The sequence below is a fragment of the Cyprinodon variegatus genome, unplaced genomic scaffold (assembly GCF_000732505.1).
Source record: "Cyprinodon variegatus isolate N-32 unplaced genomic scaffold, C_variegatus-1.0 Scaffold29, whole genome shotgun sequence".
NCBI lineage: Eukaryota > Metazoa > Chordata > Actinopteri > Cyprinodontiformes > Cyprinodontidae > Cyprinodon > Cyprinodon variegatus.
In genome coordinates, this window is record NW_015150482.1 from 467477 (window position 1) to 484441 (window position 16965).

Below are 16965 nucleotides of genomic sequence, written 5' to 3' on the forward strand. Positions count from 1 at the left end.
AACAGCTGGCAGGTGTGTTGTAGCATTTTACAACCATACACAACTCCTAGATGTAAATAAGAAGCAATATTTCAGGAGTTCTACTTTGGATTCATTTACAACATACTAGAGAGTGAAAAGGAGAGACAAAAAAATTACCTAAAATCTGAAGGAAAAATCAACATAGAGACTCTGGATAAGGAAATATTTATTCTATGTACGGAGACATTTGGCAACTCACGTTAAGAAAAACATGGTTAAAATGTGCCTTGTGCAGTCATTGGGTCCATCAAGCCTGCACTCCAAGTTTGCCTAAATACATTTGCCAACATCATCACTCAGATTAAAAATATAAAGTCTAAGACACACACCCTCACACACATAAACCCCCACTAGACAAAAAAACAATCATATCTCTGTCAAATAAGATCAACGTGCTTCTTTGTTATTAATAAAAAAGCACAAACAAATTAAAACTGATACTGTGAGATAATCAAAACAAACTGCAGCTCTGAATTCTGAATTCACACCAGCATGGGTGGTTTTTAGAAAGGACCAATGTAGTACTCGTCCTGACCCCTGTTATGGCCCCTGTACTGAATCTATCATATAATAACATTCACTGGCACAGAAACCATAACCGACTGGTCCTCTGATTTTATTTTTATATCCTTGACAGGTTTAAAATAGGTTGCACTTGTAGTTTTAGCCTTGTTGAGATATAACCACAATTTTTATCAGCTGGATCAGGGTCTACAACCTTGATGTTTAAGAAAATATACTATTGTGCCGTTTTCCTTTTTTTTTTGTTTGTCAAATTTTATTTTATTTTTTCCCCCACATTAAATAATGAAGCTGGTTGAAGCTGCTGCTTATCACACCCTTTTATAACTCTGAAGAAAATGCTTTTTAAGCTTGAAGTCTGCACATATGGAGAATCTGTAGTGTCCCTGGGTCAGCCTGTATGGATCAAGACAACATTTTCCTGTTAGATTAACAGAAAATATCTGGTTAAGTGGAGATGAAAAATTTTCTCAGATCTTTCGGAGAGTCAACTCAATGGCAGCGTACGTGATTGCTTTGGTCAAGCAAAACAACTGGACCTGCCAGCTTGCCCCTCTACTGTAGGCGAAGCAGCCCAGAAGAATTGCAATCTTCTGGCATAGATGCATGGATGAGATAAAAAAAATTGTAGCAGCTCACTTCCCGCTCATCCTGGAGAGAGTGCCCCGCTTTCCCCCGAGCTTCAACTAAGGATTTTCCCCCAATTTCCAGGATGAAGAAAGAAACAGTAAAAAAAAAAAAAACTTCTACTTTCTCTGGAGCTGTAGTCTGGGCAGTTGGTTTTAATACTGATGTTTGTTCCAGAAGAGATTTTTGCTTGTGGAACAAAAACAAAACCTGCTGTTGTTGGACCGCACAGAATCCAACAACAGCAGAATTTTGTGAGAAACTGCACAGACAGTCAGCTAAACTGCATTATTTGTCGTTCCTTTCTTCTCCTTCCCTTTCTTTTTTTTTCTCTTGTTCTTTTTTCTTTCATCAGTTGATTAAAGCTGGTGGCAGGTTAGCTTTGGTAAGCCTATTGTCTGACCAGAGTCCCCTCCTCTGTGCAGTTTCTTGTAGTATCTAGCTCATCTTGCTTATTGTCTAAGTGAACTAGGGTGTTCATATGTCTGGCTTTTAGATGGAGAGTCCAGTTTTTACAAGATCTGTTCTTCATCTGCCTTTTTTTTTGAGACAGACGCCCATTTGTGAAAAGTATGCATACTGAGGTGCAAACCGAGCATACCAGCAAACTGAGCGCACCAGCAAACCGCAAAAATACCTAAACCGAAGACAACATTTAATATTGAATGGACCAAAGAATATGGATTTATATCCAAAAGCAGGAAGGGTGATTGTCATGCATGTTGTATGCTGTGTCGATGTGACGTGGACGTAAGCATGGAAGGTAAAGGTGCAATCGATCGACATGCTAGCACAGACAAGCACAGGAGCAACAATCGAAAAGCGGAAACCGCTTCACTTTTTTCCTTTGTCCATGAAGCCACATCTCCGCAGGATGACAAAATATCTGCTGCAGAACTTTGCAAAGTGTATCACGCTGTCCAGCATCACAAATCACACCGCAGTGTAGACTGTAGAGTAAATGTTGACAGAGAAATCTACAATGACTCATTAATAGCCAATGGGGGTGACCTGTGGAAAAATGAAAGCTGAAGAAATGTGTGAAAATGTTCTTGCACCTTAGGTGCATTTGGACAACATAAAAGAAAATGATCTGCATAATTCACCGGCAACTGATGCATCAAAAAAAGGTACGATCAAGTTTTTACGCATCTTATTGAGATATTTCCACTTTAAGACTGTTGTGCAGCATGCTTTGTTCGATTTCTACATGAGACATCAGAAGCTATAACAAATCAGTTAATGAAAAAACTCCAGATGTATAGTCTGGATTTGAAATAAAGGTCAGCATATACAACAGACAAAGCCAGTGTGAACTATGGAAAACACAGCAGTGTTTATCAAAAGTTGAAAGCAGCTGACGTGCTTGGTTCCAACTGTTGCATATTTTGCACAATACACTAAGATATGCGGCTGGCAACTTGGATCTAGACATTGAAAATGTTGTTTTAAAAGTATACAGCCATTTTAGTATCTCAGCCAGTAGAACAGCGCAACTGAAAGAGTTTTGTGAGTTTGTGGTGGTAGATGAGTGCAACCTGCTCCGGGACTCCATCACAAGGTGGCTGTCTCTGCTGCCGTCCATCCACCGAATGCAAAGTGTTGGAAGCCTCTGACCAGCTATTTTCAGAGCCTGAGTGACGAAGAATGTCCTATGATTTTGTGGAGGTGCTTTGCAGAGGACAGCACTGAAGTGTCTGAGATGTACTTCCTCTTCCTTAGTCACATTCCTTAGGTTTTCTCAGACTGTATTACTGGCGGAAAAATCATTCGGCATAATCTCTGTCTTTAAAGTGATTACTGAACTTAAAGTGAAACTTGACAGGAGGCTGCAGGACCATTTTTTGGCTTTGCTGTAAACACCAGACTTAAACAACTAACACCTTATTTGACAACAAAATGTGAAGCTGATTTTAGTCAGTTCTATGAAAGAGCACTGAAATATTTGAGTGAGAGGTATGACTCTCTGGGAAGAGCTTTCACACAAAAAATGTCAAAGCTCGGTCTTTACAACTTCTGTGTCCTATGAAGAGTACAGTGATGCAAACAGAAAAACATTGATATGGATGGACTGTATGAGGAATATGGCATGGTGGAAGCTATTCTCAGCTCCCCAGAAGTTCAAGGTTGCCACAGTGAGGAGCAGTATAAAGCTGATGTCTCACTGGTAAATCTAAGAAAAGCCATTGCCTATATCTTCTCCATTCCATGCAGCAATGTACATACAGAGCGCATCTTTTAAATGATGTCCTCAGAGGAGGAGAAATTAGAGTAAAAGTCTTAATGTGGAAAGTGTCAAGGCAGAGCTAAAAATATGTGACATATACAGGACTTTTCTCTCAAATAAAAAACTCTTGTAAGCAGCCAGGAAAGGCCACACACATAATAAGTAGACCTTCACATCTTTGGTGAGTGCTACAGATCCCTGCTATGTTAAAGATATGATATTATGTTTAGGTTTTTATCCTTGCTTTGTTGAGTCTTTAAAATTGTTCTTCTTTTTGGTGATATGGAAATGGCCATCCTAAAGTGAACTCTTGTTTGACATTTGATAGTGGTTAATTTAAAACAAGGTTCACAACTGGTAGAAATATCTGCATTTACTGGCTTATGAAGTTATTACTTGTTATCTAATTATTCAAATTTTTAATATAATCATTGGCTTCAACGCATTTATCACAATTATCAATTTTTTTTTCATTTTGGATTATTTTTTACTAGGATAAATTATTAAATGTAATATAAAAGATTGATACCATAATAATTGCATATCGCTGATGAATTTTGTATTTGTACACTCTCTTCAGACATACACATGCACACACACCAGCAGATTGATATTTTAGGCTGATATTAGTTTTTTCTTAGATTGACTAATGCCAATAAAAGCATTCATTTGCTGATTCATTGGTGCATTCAGCTCTACCACCGGCTGCCTCTAAAGCCTCTTTCCCACTGATATTACCGGGTTAAAGTGGGTTTTTCAAACACGGGTTGACCTGCCAACAATCGTCATTTGGCTCCTTTCCCATTAGCATAAAAAGCTGGGACTAACCCCCCACTGACAAGCTGCATGGCCTCTGCACAACCACTGCTAGGTTTCTTGAGACGCAATCGTTATGTGGGTTAGCGTTGGTGATGTCAGGAAAGAAATCAGGAAAGTAAACAATGGAGAGCAACACTGAATGAAGCCAGGGTGTAGTAAGTATACTTTATTGTTAGGCCATTTTGTTTGTCCGAATCCATCTTACCAATGCTGCTCCATGTTTATTGAATGCAAGCAGTTTTTTTGGCTTGCTAGATCAGGCTTGACTGACGTGATGTGCTAACATACAATTGCTCCACTCAGTGGTATCACGTAAATTAGCGGTTTGAGTGATATTCCCTCTGCGTGCAGATCAGAGCCGGGCAGTTTGAAGGCCATTTGAACCTGGATGGCTTGACGAGTCGTTTGACTCTGGGATCAGTGAGCTGTTCCCACTGCCACCAAAAGCTGAGTCTTCCTGGGTTTAAACAGGTTTTTTCGGCCAGTGGGAAAGGGGTATAAGCCTCTTTGTACCATGCATCCACAATGCATTGAGCTGCTGATGTAACATAAACAAGCAAAACCAGCTTAAAGAATCAACAACCAAGAAATATTAGGAGCACATATCGCAAATTGGTTATATTATATCAGAATAATTGGTATTGTTCTTGGTACAGTAGGTGCAGCATTGTCCCCTGCAGTAGCTCTCTTTCTCTATATTTAACAGGTATAGAAAATTTCGCATCAGGTTGGAAATCTAGAAAATATGCATTCATGCAAAGCACAGAAACACATGCCAAGGTATAGGCAAAGATGTACAAAGTTAGCATTAGCCACAAAGGAATTAAATGTGATCATATAAAACCTGACCTGTGTGAAAATGCCATAAGCACACAAACATGTCAGGAAATACTGCTGAAGGTGATGTTTGTCTTCCAGCTGTCATCTGTGCCATCTCAAGTTTCTTTTGCAGCTCAGCAAGCGGCTGCCAAAGCAGCATGAGAGCAGCACTGTGGAGATACTTCAATGCAGAAAAGTGGAAAAAAAAGCGAACAAAAAACTTATTCCATGTGCAAAACTTTTACCCTCCGCTCATCAGAACGATTGGGGCAGTTAATAACGCATCATTTCGCACACAGTATAATGAAAATAAAACCATCAAATGTTTCTAAGCCTCCGTGTCCCACACTCCTGTAATGCCTTGCTGATGTCACTGATGTCACTTTCACATGCACTATGCAGTTTTGTGTGTTAATATAAAATATTACTTCAAAAAGAATGAAGACAGGACTCTCAACCGCAGCAAGGTAATTATTGTAAAAAATAATTATTTTGTCACTAAAGCAACTCCAGCTTGACGTATCATTTAAACGCAAAACGTGTCTGTGTAGGAACAGGGCTAAATAAAAAAAATTAAAGGGCTTCGCCCCTTGAGAACCATTGTTCCCCACAACTGGTTTAGCAAATACTAGATTAAAATGCAATTAATTTGATTAATTAATTAAAAATCCTGCAAGTGATTAGATTGTAGCAAAAAGTTATGAATAAAGTGTTTAGAAAATAGCACCCTACCTTTTGTGTAAAAACAGGACCAAATAAAGTTCTCCCTCTATCTTGAAGGTTGTATCAATATTTACTCTCATCACATTCCGTCACCAATGAGACTCCAATTCAGCTCTTTTCATTATGCTAGGCAAAAGTTTTATTTTCTTTCTCTTGTGTGGAGTGTGATGGGGTGTGATGTGCACTTGTATTTGCTCAGTTGTGAACCACCTCACAAACAATAACCTGTATTCTCTTGTTGCAGCAAAGTCAAACAAGGTAATCAAGTGAATGAGAGTGTGCAGAGGTTCACACTGACCAGAGAATTTGACCCGAATTAATCTCTCTTCGACTTACTAATGAAGCCTATAAGAAGCTGCAGTAAATGGAGGAAAGATTATTTTACATGTCAGGCAATTGTAAGGGCATGCATGGGAAAGGATAAAAACAATGTTCATGTTTTCAGCTTGCCAAAAGCCATTTTGAGGAGTCTTGATTGTATCCTTGCATGTAGAAACCACATATTTGCAAGTATTTTTGATCCTATAAGCAGCTTGATTTTTTTTCTAAAGTTGCTAGATACAACTATATTTCTTCTTCAACACTGATGCATTTCTCAGCAGGCAGAAGGAGGTAAACTACCTTTTCAATCCAATGCCCTAGGGGAAAGCAACTGGTGGGATCGAGGACAATTTTTTTTCTTCCTTACAGGTACCCTGCAGGGGTCAAAAAACTGATGTTGAGCTGTGATCCGAAAAGAGCATTCATTCATCCTCATTGGCGTAGTGTGAACTGAGGAAGTTGAGCCACGGGTCTTGCTTTGGTGATTCATCTCTGGCAGAGACAGCTTGGTATGGAAGGTGTCTGCAGACTTCAACTAAAGAGAGTTAAAAGATTGGCCTTAGTCTAGTTTGCTTTGGTGTTATGTCTTATTATAAAGGTGTAGCGCGACAGCTTTATGCTGAGAGACTAGACTCCAGCAATCCCCTGAGATCAGAGAATATTGAGGCAGTTTGCAATAATTTCAAAATCAGAGAGCCGTTAAAATACTTTTGACTGAAGAAGCTTTGTGTGTCTGTTCGGTAATTACTCTGCTGTAATGCTCCCTGCTATTTGCATGCATCACCATCAACAGGATGATATGGGCCCCATTTTTTCTTGATGGATTGATGGAAATTAATTTATCGCCATCTAGCTGATGGGCAGTAATAAGAGGTATTAAAGAATTATTAAGATGGAATATTGCTGTAGTTCACAATCCATCACTGAGCTGGATTACTGTCATTGAAGGTTAATAGATATACTAATCACAGGATGACTTTAGAGAACATAAAGGCTACAGAGAACACTAATGGTTCATGTGGATGTCAATCTTCAGGTATAACGTTCAGAAGGTCAGATTACACCTTCTATCCTAAACTTTCTAACACATTAATATTGGCATCTGTGTTCTGCCCTGATATTTAGTTGTATATTTTTATTGCTTTTTCTGTCCTTTTATTGTGTTTATTTATTTTTTGTTTTACTGTATGTTACACTTCAATTATGCCTTTTTATTGAAGGTTTCATCATAGCAGTGATATTAAAATGTTATTAATAGTTTCCTCTTAGAAAGATTATCTAGATTATTTTGTGTTTTGTTGAGTTTTTTTTCCGCACCATTACTTTTAAAGTTTTGGTTCCCATAGAAACCACTTCAGTATCCACAGAAACCAACATTTCTATGGTTTGCTGGTAATGATCTCTTTTACCTCAACCTCGGCCAGCCATAGTAGATGGCTCACATACTGAATCTGGATGTGTCAAGGGTTATTTCCTTTAAATGGTAATTGTCCCTCTCCACTTTCACCAAAAACTTGTTTAAGGTGAAGGGTTACTCAAAAGTAGAGAGACTTAATGCAGCTGTATGGTTCCCTTGATAAAACAGGTAAAGAAAAAAGAAAAAATCCCTGGATATTCCCATAGGGAGGAAATGTGTCATCTGTGTTTAACCTATCCTTTGGGCTGCCACACATTTTGTAGTTAGGAGTGTTTTGTGGTTAACAAATTTGCTTATGGACCGACAATCTGTGCTTCTAACCAGCGACCTTGCAGGGCATCAATGCAGTGCTCTCTAACCATTAGACTATCATTCCCCCATTAAACAGCTGCTATGAAATCTGCTGATTTTTATAACATTGCACCAAGTGGGATTGTATCCAAACCAGACTGTATGATTGTAAGGTGTTGGAATAAATGATATTTTAATTAAATTGAGAACCATGCTGAATTCTATCTGCATACAAATAGTGCCTTGTCTTACAAACTGCCTTGAGATGACAATAGTTCGGAACTGATTGTTCAAACTATTTATACATTCTTTATAATGCTTTATAAATATAGTTATTATTATACAAAGAAGGAATGGTTTTGTTTGGTTTTCTTTAAACGGTTATCCAACTGCTCCTTCGGCTGGATTAGGTTTTATAAAATAGCCTTGTTATAAACTAGTAGCTAGCACCCATATTCTCATCCAATGACAGATGCCACCTGGCAAGCAAAAATTGGTTGTAAAGACATAAAAAAAGATGACATGATTTATGTCTAAACTTCGTCTACATTTGGTTGAATAGTTAAAGCTGTAATTTTCAGATTGTTGAAATACTTAGAAGACTGGGTTCGCAACTTCTTTCCAATGTCTATTGCTGGACTAAAGTGGGACAAAATCAGACCGACCAAATAAAGCCCAATTCTCAGCAACTATTTCTGGACTAAATCAAGACTACGATGGACCGAGCAGATTTACCGTAAAAACTAATGTGTAAATGACGGCTGTTTTTTTTGGGAGGGCAAGAGCTGTAATATAGGTAAGACACAGTTTGTACAGCCCTTGATTAACTGTTTCTTTAACTTTTTTATGCATCAGTCAGGTTTTAATATTTCTTACAGTATCCAATTGTAAATGTAAAAGGTTATTCACTTGAAATCTATTGCAGGCTACTTTATTATTCCTATCAATGAATATGAAAGGTCTTCCAGAATAAAGTAAAGTACTCTTAAATTAATTCCATTAATACAATTTGCATTAGTTGCATAGCTTAAGCAGCTATGAATAAACCACTGCACATTTGCAACGTGAATTTCTAATGTGTATTCACCAAATCCCTCACAGAGTTTTGGCTTCTACCAGTAGCCACTTAGGTCATTTGTTAACCAGTTCTAAGTGATTGTTAAGTCACAGCTTTCTATCTAAATTCATAAATATTTAGAGGATTTTAGGTGTCTATTTTTGTCTCTCCATTTTAAATGACCTCTAATATCTTCTGAACAACCTGGCAGCAGCTTTACATTCATCACTGCAGCCAAACAAAGTGAGTCTTAACGCTGGTATGTCATCTCTAATAGCACCAGCAGCAGGTTGCTCATCTGAACAACAACTGATATCTGGAGACATTCCCAGACTCAGTTGTCACTGGCCTCTGCCACTGTTACCTTTAATTGTAACTTAAAGCCAAAAAACATGGACAAAATACTTCAACTAAAACTCAAAGGCTTCAAAATATGATATTTTGTACACTAATGTAATATTCTGGCACTGTAAGTACTATCTATGTGGTAAAATCCTATTTAACTCTTCTTAGGAATGCCTGTAAGTTTCTCAAACCTTTATGAGCATTTAGAGATCACCTAATGTCTTGCCTAAGTCACATATTTATTCTAATTAACCTCTGCAGTCAAGTGGGAAAGTGTTTACACACCATGTATGTGTGCTTCCTTAATGATGACACCCTGGGACTTTTGCCACCTTGTAATGAAACAGGCACTGGGTTCACGGGGTTTAATTGGCACATAATGCGAGTAGTTTGTTCAGAGAACGGGTGCTCAGGGGGAGATGTTGGCGAGTGGAGAGATGTGAAAAAGTCATACCAGGCTTATTAAATAGGACACTCCTTAGAGTAGTGCAAATCTGAGATCAATGTGCAGAACAAAAGTGGCTGGAATCCACATTTATTAAACTGAATCATAGGGACTGTGTATAGAATCAGCTGTCTACACAAAAGACAGCAGCAAACCATTAGAAGGACAGACAGATAAAACCTTTATGAAAACTTCTCTGTGCAAACTATCTCTGCTAGCTTTGCACAGATAACAAGGATGCACAGATAACACCCCAGATAGCAAGGATGGTAATTCAATCTTGATTTAGGGTAAGATTGGTTGTGTTTTGGTTGAGGTTTATTCCATGTTTAATCTCTGATGGAAAATCAAACCTTGAAAAAGACGAGTTGAATTGAAAAGGACTCAGCAGCAATATGTCCAGGCTGAAATGCAAACATTAGCTTCGTATTGTTTCAGTGGACGTTGTCTGAGATTTCTGCATGGGGGAAAAGAGCAGGAATTCAAGCTCTCACAAGACCTACAGCTTTCAAATTTGAACCTTCTCAAGCTCACTGTTTTGCAATAGAAAGCAGAAGGTGGCTTTCCCGTACAATGTAAGAACTTGAATTAGATTGAAGAAAAGAATCTTAATCTTAAATGTAATGAATGAAGTTGAGATAATTTTTGCAGTATTTACAGCTGCTAATTCTGACATTTTAAATTGAAAAAAGGTTCCTGTATTGGAAGCAAAACATCTTAAAACTTGGAAACAAAGTCCAGTGGATTGATTTTTTACGTTTGTTGGAATTAATTCAAGGAAGCTTAGTAGAACTTCCCATCAAGTCTGTGATATTTCCCCTATGATCTTTTCCCAGTATTTAACACTGCACCTCCAGTCAACAGTTCATCAAAATCCAGAAGTGAGCTTGACAAAGTCTGCCTTCATGTGGGAAATTGATCATCTGGTGACCTGGTGCAGCCAAAACAGTCTGGATCTCTGTCTGAAAACAATGGAGATGATAGTGGACTATAGATAGAGTGCAGCCCCACCCTCCCCCATTATCCTGTCTGACACTCCAGTCTCCACTGTCATCATCGCTCAGGACCTCAAGAGTGAAATGAAAGTCATCTCCCTCACCAAGAAGTCACGGCAGATGATGTTGTACCTTTGGTAGCTGAAGACATTTAGTCTACCAAAGACAGTGATAATGCATTTCTACTTTGCCATCATTGAGTTCATCCTCTCCTCCTCTGCTCAACATCAGGTATGCTGCTTTCACTAAATTGAAGAAGGGCAGGCTGTAGTGTATAATTTCTTCTGCAAAAGAGTGTGATTGGTTGAAACCGTCCCTCTTTTCAGGAACTGACACTTCCAGAACCAAGATGTGAGCAGATGAAATATGTTGTTTTATTAAGTGCATATTAACAATTTCTCAAGGCAAAATCACCATGAACCATTTTCCTTTCCCTGCCAAAAGGTCCACTTCTTTGAGTTTGACAATCTTATAAAAATCACAATATAATGAGCTGAATTATATGGTGGAAATTTCTGAGAATGTGAAAAAGGTTCAAACAGGTCCCAATACTATATAGAATTCAACAATTTGGAAATCTGGGTCAAGTCGGCCAGACTAGTGATAGAACTGTACTGAAAAGGAATATTTCCAAAATGACTCCTCAGTTTTTCAAATTTAGCCTCTCAGAACTCTATGATGGGATGGATGTGAAGAATTATTTGTAAAACATGTGAGTTGTAAAAATAAAAGGACTTTTTCTTAATACTTATTTTTAAAATCAGCAGTCATAGAGAAACCACAAATCCGTTGACCTTGTGCGGAATTCATTTGTTCAAGTCCCTCAACCCCACCCCTCCAACACTCCCTCTCATACACCGGCAGATTAAACCCACGTGGGTGTGCTTAATCTGACCGACTGTTTACTGAATTTCTATCATGAAAAGTCGTCTCTGATGCTGCCCTGTTGTATCAGTCATCTCCCACACTCCCAAAGGAAGAACAAGAATCCAGACACAGCATTTAAAACTGTTCCACGTGTGTCAGGGACCAGATTTTGGTGGATATAAAAGTGAATTTTTCTCTCCCTTTTTGTTTCATCCTCTGCAATAAGAGGGAGTGACCGTACTGGACAGCAAGGAATGTTATGACTTCTTTCCTGCGCTTTCTTTTAACTGTGCATGGGAGCTCTTGCAACTTTTTAAAAATGACATTCAACTTTTCCATCCGGTCATTGTTTCCAGTTGTGGCAGTTTTTACAGCAATTAAAGGTGAGACGTTAGTGAAATTAAACAAAATCCTATGTTGTTTTTACTTGTTTTAGGAGATCTACTTATCCTAACGCTAACCTATGATGAAAAGCTCCACTTATTGAAAAAAAAAAAACATAGGGTGTCTTTAAAACAATTGTAAATGTAAAGAAATATTATTACAATTATCTGTTTTCTAAATGGTAGCAATTAAAGACAAGGAGCAGATGTGAGTTTTCATGTAGACTTTCTTTTATCATTCAAAAGATTTTTGCATAAGATCTTAGATTTGTATTAATTTTAATGATTTATGCAACTACCAGGTTATAAATTCCTTATCGTATCTTGTTTGTGGTTAGAAACCTGTGGCCTCATCCCATTTTATTATCCCTCTGCCAAAAAAAAAAGTGACAGCAGGCTCTCCAGCGTCTGTCGTAAGGCTTCGTCTGTGGGATTAAAGGGGCCTGGAGCTGAGGTTACACAGCTGTTTCATTGCTTGTTTAAAGATAACCTGCTATGAGCGTGCAATGAGCTGGGAGACTCCATGTAGTGATGCTGTTATGTCGTGTAAAAAGACTAATATCTGAGACTTATAATGCATGATATGTGCACACACTTTTAGACATGTATTTTTACTACATGTGGTCTAAACTGTTTTCTTACTTTTTGACAAAGTAACACGGTTCAGCCCTATATATCCCCTTAAATTCAATAACTCCATGTATCCCAACTACTGTGAGGCTCACTAGTTATTAGATCAATACATTGTGCATCTATTGATCCGCAGCATTGTTTGTCAGGATGATCAGCATTTAAAGTTACAAATAAAAGGATAAACAGATCCTAACAATCAGAATATTCTTTGTTGGCTTCATTCTGTAATCTAGAGTTGAAAATGCTGTAAGCATGTAATAAGTTATGAGTTTATTTATTTAAGCAGCTGGGTTTACAAACCAATAAACTGAAACACAAATCTCATGCTTTTTGGGGTGGAATAATGAGGGACCAGACGGTATTTTAACTAAAGTAGACAGCACAAACATCTGGCAGCAAGGAATATTCCTCAAATGCCTAAAAACAGAGTTTAAACTTTTCCACTGAAAAAAAATAAATAAATAAATAAAATTCTGACATTACCTTTCCTTTTACTGTTCGTCGCTGTAAGTTAATAAGTGCACACATATTGACATATGTTTGGAATTTTTTTTTACCATTAGAGAGAATACTTTTCACTTTATATGCACCTCCTTGAAACCATGATTAAAATCCAGGAAAGGAGATAAAAACATCTTTGCGATAAAGAAGGTTTGTGTAATGTTTGATTCAACTATTTGCCCCCTTTGCGTGAAGGATGGCAGATGTTGAATCGATAGCAGCATTAAAAGAGACACAAACAGCACTCACACACACAAAAAATGTGGCTTTTCCGCACTCTAAATAAGTTTGCTTTTCTTTAACACGATTAAGGGTCACAGGAACAGAAAAATTCAGCTTTCAGTTTATAAATCAGTGTAGCCTTAATTCTAGTATAGAACATTAATCAAGACTTTGCATGTGATCATTATTAAGATATTTCAATTGTACAAGAGTGAAGTTTAGGATGCATAAATTAATTTAGAACCCCTGCATTGTTTATTTTTTTGTCAATGCTGTAAAATTCTGTTATTTGTGTCTTGGTGGGGATGTAAATCTCCTTTTCTAGCTTTTGAAAAAAAGATGTCAAAACTGATTTGTTTGTAATAATACCCTCCAGATATTACAACTAAATAAAGCTTGCCATTTTTTCCAGCTGAATTTTGGATACTCCAATTGAAATATAGTTATTTAGATTGTTTCAAATGCCAGGGCTCTGTTCATCCCCAAACCTTCTTAGCCCGTTTAAAACTAATAACTGTAAAAAAAGAAAATTGAGCTTGGATCTTGGATCATTCAATATATTAAATTCAATAACTTCTGTAGAAAACTATGGAGACATTTTAGGGGGGGAACTTTGCACTTTGACTGCTGTTGAGACTGACATGTGTATTTCCTGTTCCTTATCCCAATCTTAGTTTAGATGAACTCAGACTCTAATAAGAAAAGCTAAAACAGGGTTACACTGTGTGATATGTTTGAGTCCTATACAAAGTACTTTGTCTGTTGGGGTTTTAAAGTTTTGCTTTTTTGACCGTGAACTTTTCTGAATAGATTCGATAACAAGAACTTTTGTTCACATACTGTAAATGCCTTTATTTCTAAATAATCTTCTTTCATTTCAGCTGGAAGAAGCCAGAGATTTGAAGATGCTGGAGTATTTCCTGCTCCTTTACCTATTTATCCATCCATCAATTTTCAAATCTTCAATGCAGACCATGTGTTTCTTGCACAAAGTAGTCAAGGAACATCAACCAACTCAAGCCTCAAAGTTCAGGCTAAGGCATTTCTTATTACCAATCCAGGAGCCCTGATCCTCCAGCCAGCTATCAAGGCTTCGTATGGCCCCCTAGCTGTTGATGCCACTATTCCATCAGACCTGCTTCTTAGTGGACGCAAAATTCTTGCAGTGATTTTAGTTCGTCAGATTCGATCTCCTTCCCCGTTCATCAAGATTCTTTTCCACATGCCCACAGAAAGCAATTTAACTTCCAAGCAAGATAAAATGGACTCCAACAGAAATAATGAGGCTAAGCTCAATGATGAAGCTCACTGCGTGACAGCTTATGCCTTCTGGGAGATGAAGGAAGTCAGAGGATCATGCCTAATTTCTCCTGGTGGATTCTGTGTGGCTCAGCTCAAGCCAGAACCATCTTGGTTTGGATCTGGAGGCAGATCTGGAAGCTCAAGCCCGGAAGCAGATAAAGCGGAAGGAATCAGAAACCTTCGAGGAAATCTTGTGGAGGTCTACTTTCAGAGCAGGAGGGACCAGACGGGGCAATGTGCTCCACAAGACAGTCTGCAAAGAGTAGGAGTAGGAAGAGGGAGAGAGTCTTGGGGGTCGGGGACCCCTTTGCAGAGGATTGGAAGTGTCACTCTTATCAAATCTCAAACAGGCAACCCGACTTTCCTTCGGCTTAGGCTGGGAGGTTCTTTGATGATTCAAACTTCTTCCAAGCCCCTAAAAAACGATGATGTGGGAACTTTTTACATATTCCTGGCTAGTACATCTACGATGGAAAATTTCACTTTGAGGTAAGAAATCTTCTTTGGTTTTCATTGTTGCAAGCCTTTCATCAAATCAAAGATGTATTTGCCAAACTGGGCACTTATGGCATCAGGCAGGGGTTTTCAACATTTTCCAGGCCAAGGACCCCCAAACTGATGGCGGGATGGAGCGGGGACCCCTTAATTATATATATTGTATGAAATTGTGTTATATCAAAACGGTCCTATAGTCACTCTATTACAGATGGAGTCATGTAACGTAAGTAATTTCTCCCTGCGATTATTAAAGTATTTCTGATTCCTGGTTGATGGGACAAGTGTTGTGCATGTGCATGTGCCCAGCTTGAAAGAGCTCCTATGTGTCGCTGAATATGTGCATTGATGACTGAAAGACATCTTCTACCTCCATTTATCTATTTACTACAGTGTGTTGAAATTATGTTAATTTGGATTTAAAGACATTTCAACTTGTGGGAAAAACGTCAGGGGGGAATATAAAAAAAAGTCTAATCAACCAAAACTTTTGGGACCCCATGCAGCACCTCCGTGTACCCCCTAGGTGTTACAGACCCCCTGTTGAAGACCTCCGGCATATGGTATAGGAAAACTTTTGAAGAGAGTGGTAATCATTCCTACAGAGATTCAAAGCCAGAATGTCAAATTTAGGCGAGACACCTAAAGCCACCCTTTTTTTTGGCAATTTTATTTTTTTATTTATTTATATTTTTTTCAGCTTTTTTATTGTCATTACGATGTCACAAGTACAGAGCAACGAAATTAACTCTCTGCATTTAACAGTGGGCTGCCACTGTGCGGCGCCCACATGAACTTCTTCAGTAACTCTCCTCCTAAAACAAAGCTGGTTATTAAAGAGCTTGTTTGTTTCCAGCTTATGGGCACATTTGAATGAAAGTTGCCTGATGGTGTCCTATAATGGTTGAAGTTGTATGAGTCTGAAATCTCTAATAAAAGGTTTTATCGATTGATCTGTGATATGTGCTGTTATAAAGCGACCAAGCTGATTAAGAGGTGCTTGAGGTAAATTATGTTTTTGTTTCCTTTAACAAGACTCCATTATTATTCTTAAATTAATTCTAAGATGTCACTTTAAGAACTTAGTTTAAAGACCACCACTTGACAGTTTGCTTTCGAAAACAAGATGGCACGGGGATAATAAGATACATTTGTGGAACTTCTGGACTTTTTAGGCGTTAGTCTTTTGGAGTTAAACTAGATGATTTGTGTAAATTCCAAGCTTTACTTAAAAATGCATGATACAGTAAGTCGATTAAAAAAAAATCACTGTATTCTTTCCACACTTCCAGGGTGCTTTTTTTTTTTGCAATGAAGCCAAACTTTCCAGCTCAGTATTCCAAAGTTATGAGGAGTGGCTTCTTCTTTAAAAGACTGGCAGTTGCCATCTGCGTCTGACACAGTTTTCACATACAGTAAGGACTATTTCTCCTTTGAATATGGGTCACAAAACTCTAAAACCAGCATCGGGAATTAAGGGAAATTTGATTTAGTTTAACTTACAGAATAGACAACGAATATTGTTCACGGAAAATCATGGCTCATTCAACTTCTTTCTCAAACTTTTGAACACCCATTTCTGTTCAAACTGACATCATAAGTGTGACAGCAATTTTAAATATGATCAATCTAAAGTTGTTTGTTTTTTCACAGTGCAGAGTAGCACATCAGACAAGTCCTAATATACTGGTGCTGAATGTATTCCTGAACAGATGTTCAGACTGTTCTCTGTGCCACTTAATGTAAACATGGAAGTTATATTTTACCTTTTTGTTAAATTAATCTTCAAAGTTAAACAGATATTAGACCTCTGTTCCTGTTATTTGAAAATTGCAAGTAATGTTATGGTATTTCTGTATCAGAATTGTAATAGAATGTCCCTTATTATGAAAAAGTTTTAATTCTGTCATTCCAGCTGTAAGATCAAGTCCAG

General features: G+C 37.9%; 1 protein-coding gene across 1 annotated transcript in view; it reads left to right on the plus strand.

The window, feature by feature from the left end:
- Nucleotides 1–11815: 11815 nt before the first annotated feature.
- Nucleotides 11816–16965, plus strand: part of LOC107100214 (transmembrane protein 132D-like) — a 37279-nt gene continuing 32129 nt past the window's right edge. Inside the window, exons 1-2 of the mRNA XM_015398627.1 lie at nucleotides 11816–11879; nucleotides 14117–15026. Of these exons, the coding sequence (XP_015254113.1) occupies nucleotides 11816–11879; nucleotides 14117–15026 (974 nt within the window). The remainder of the gene's footprint in view (nucleotides 11880–14116; nucleotides 15027–16965) is intronic.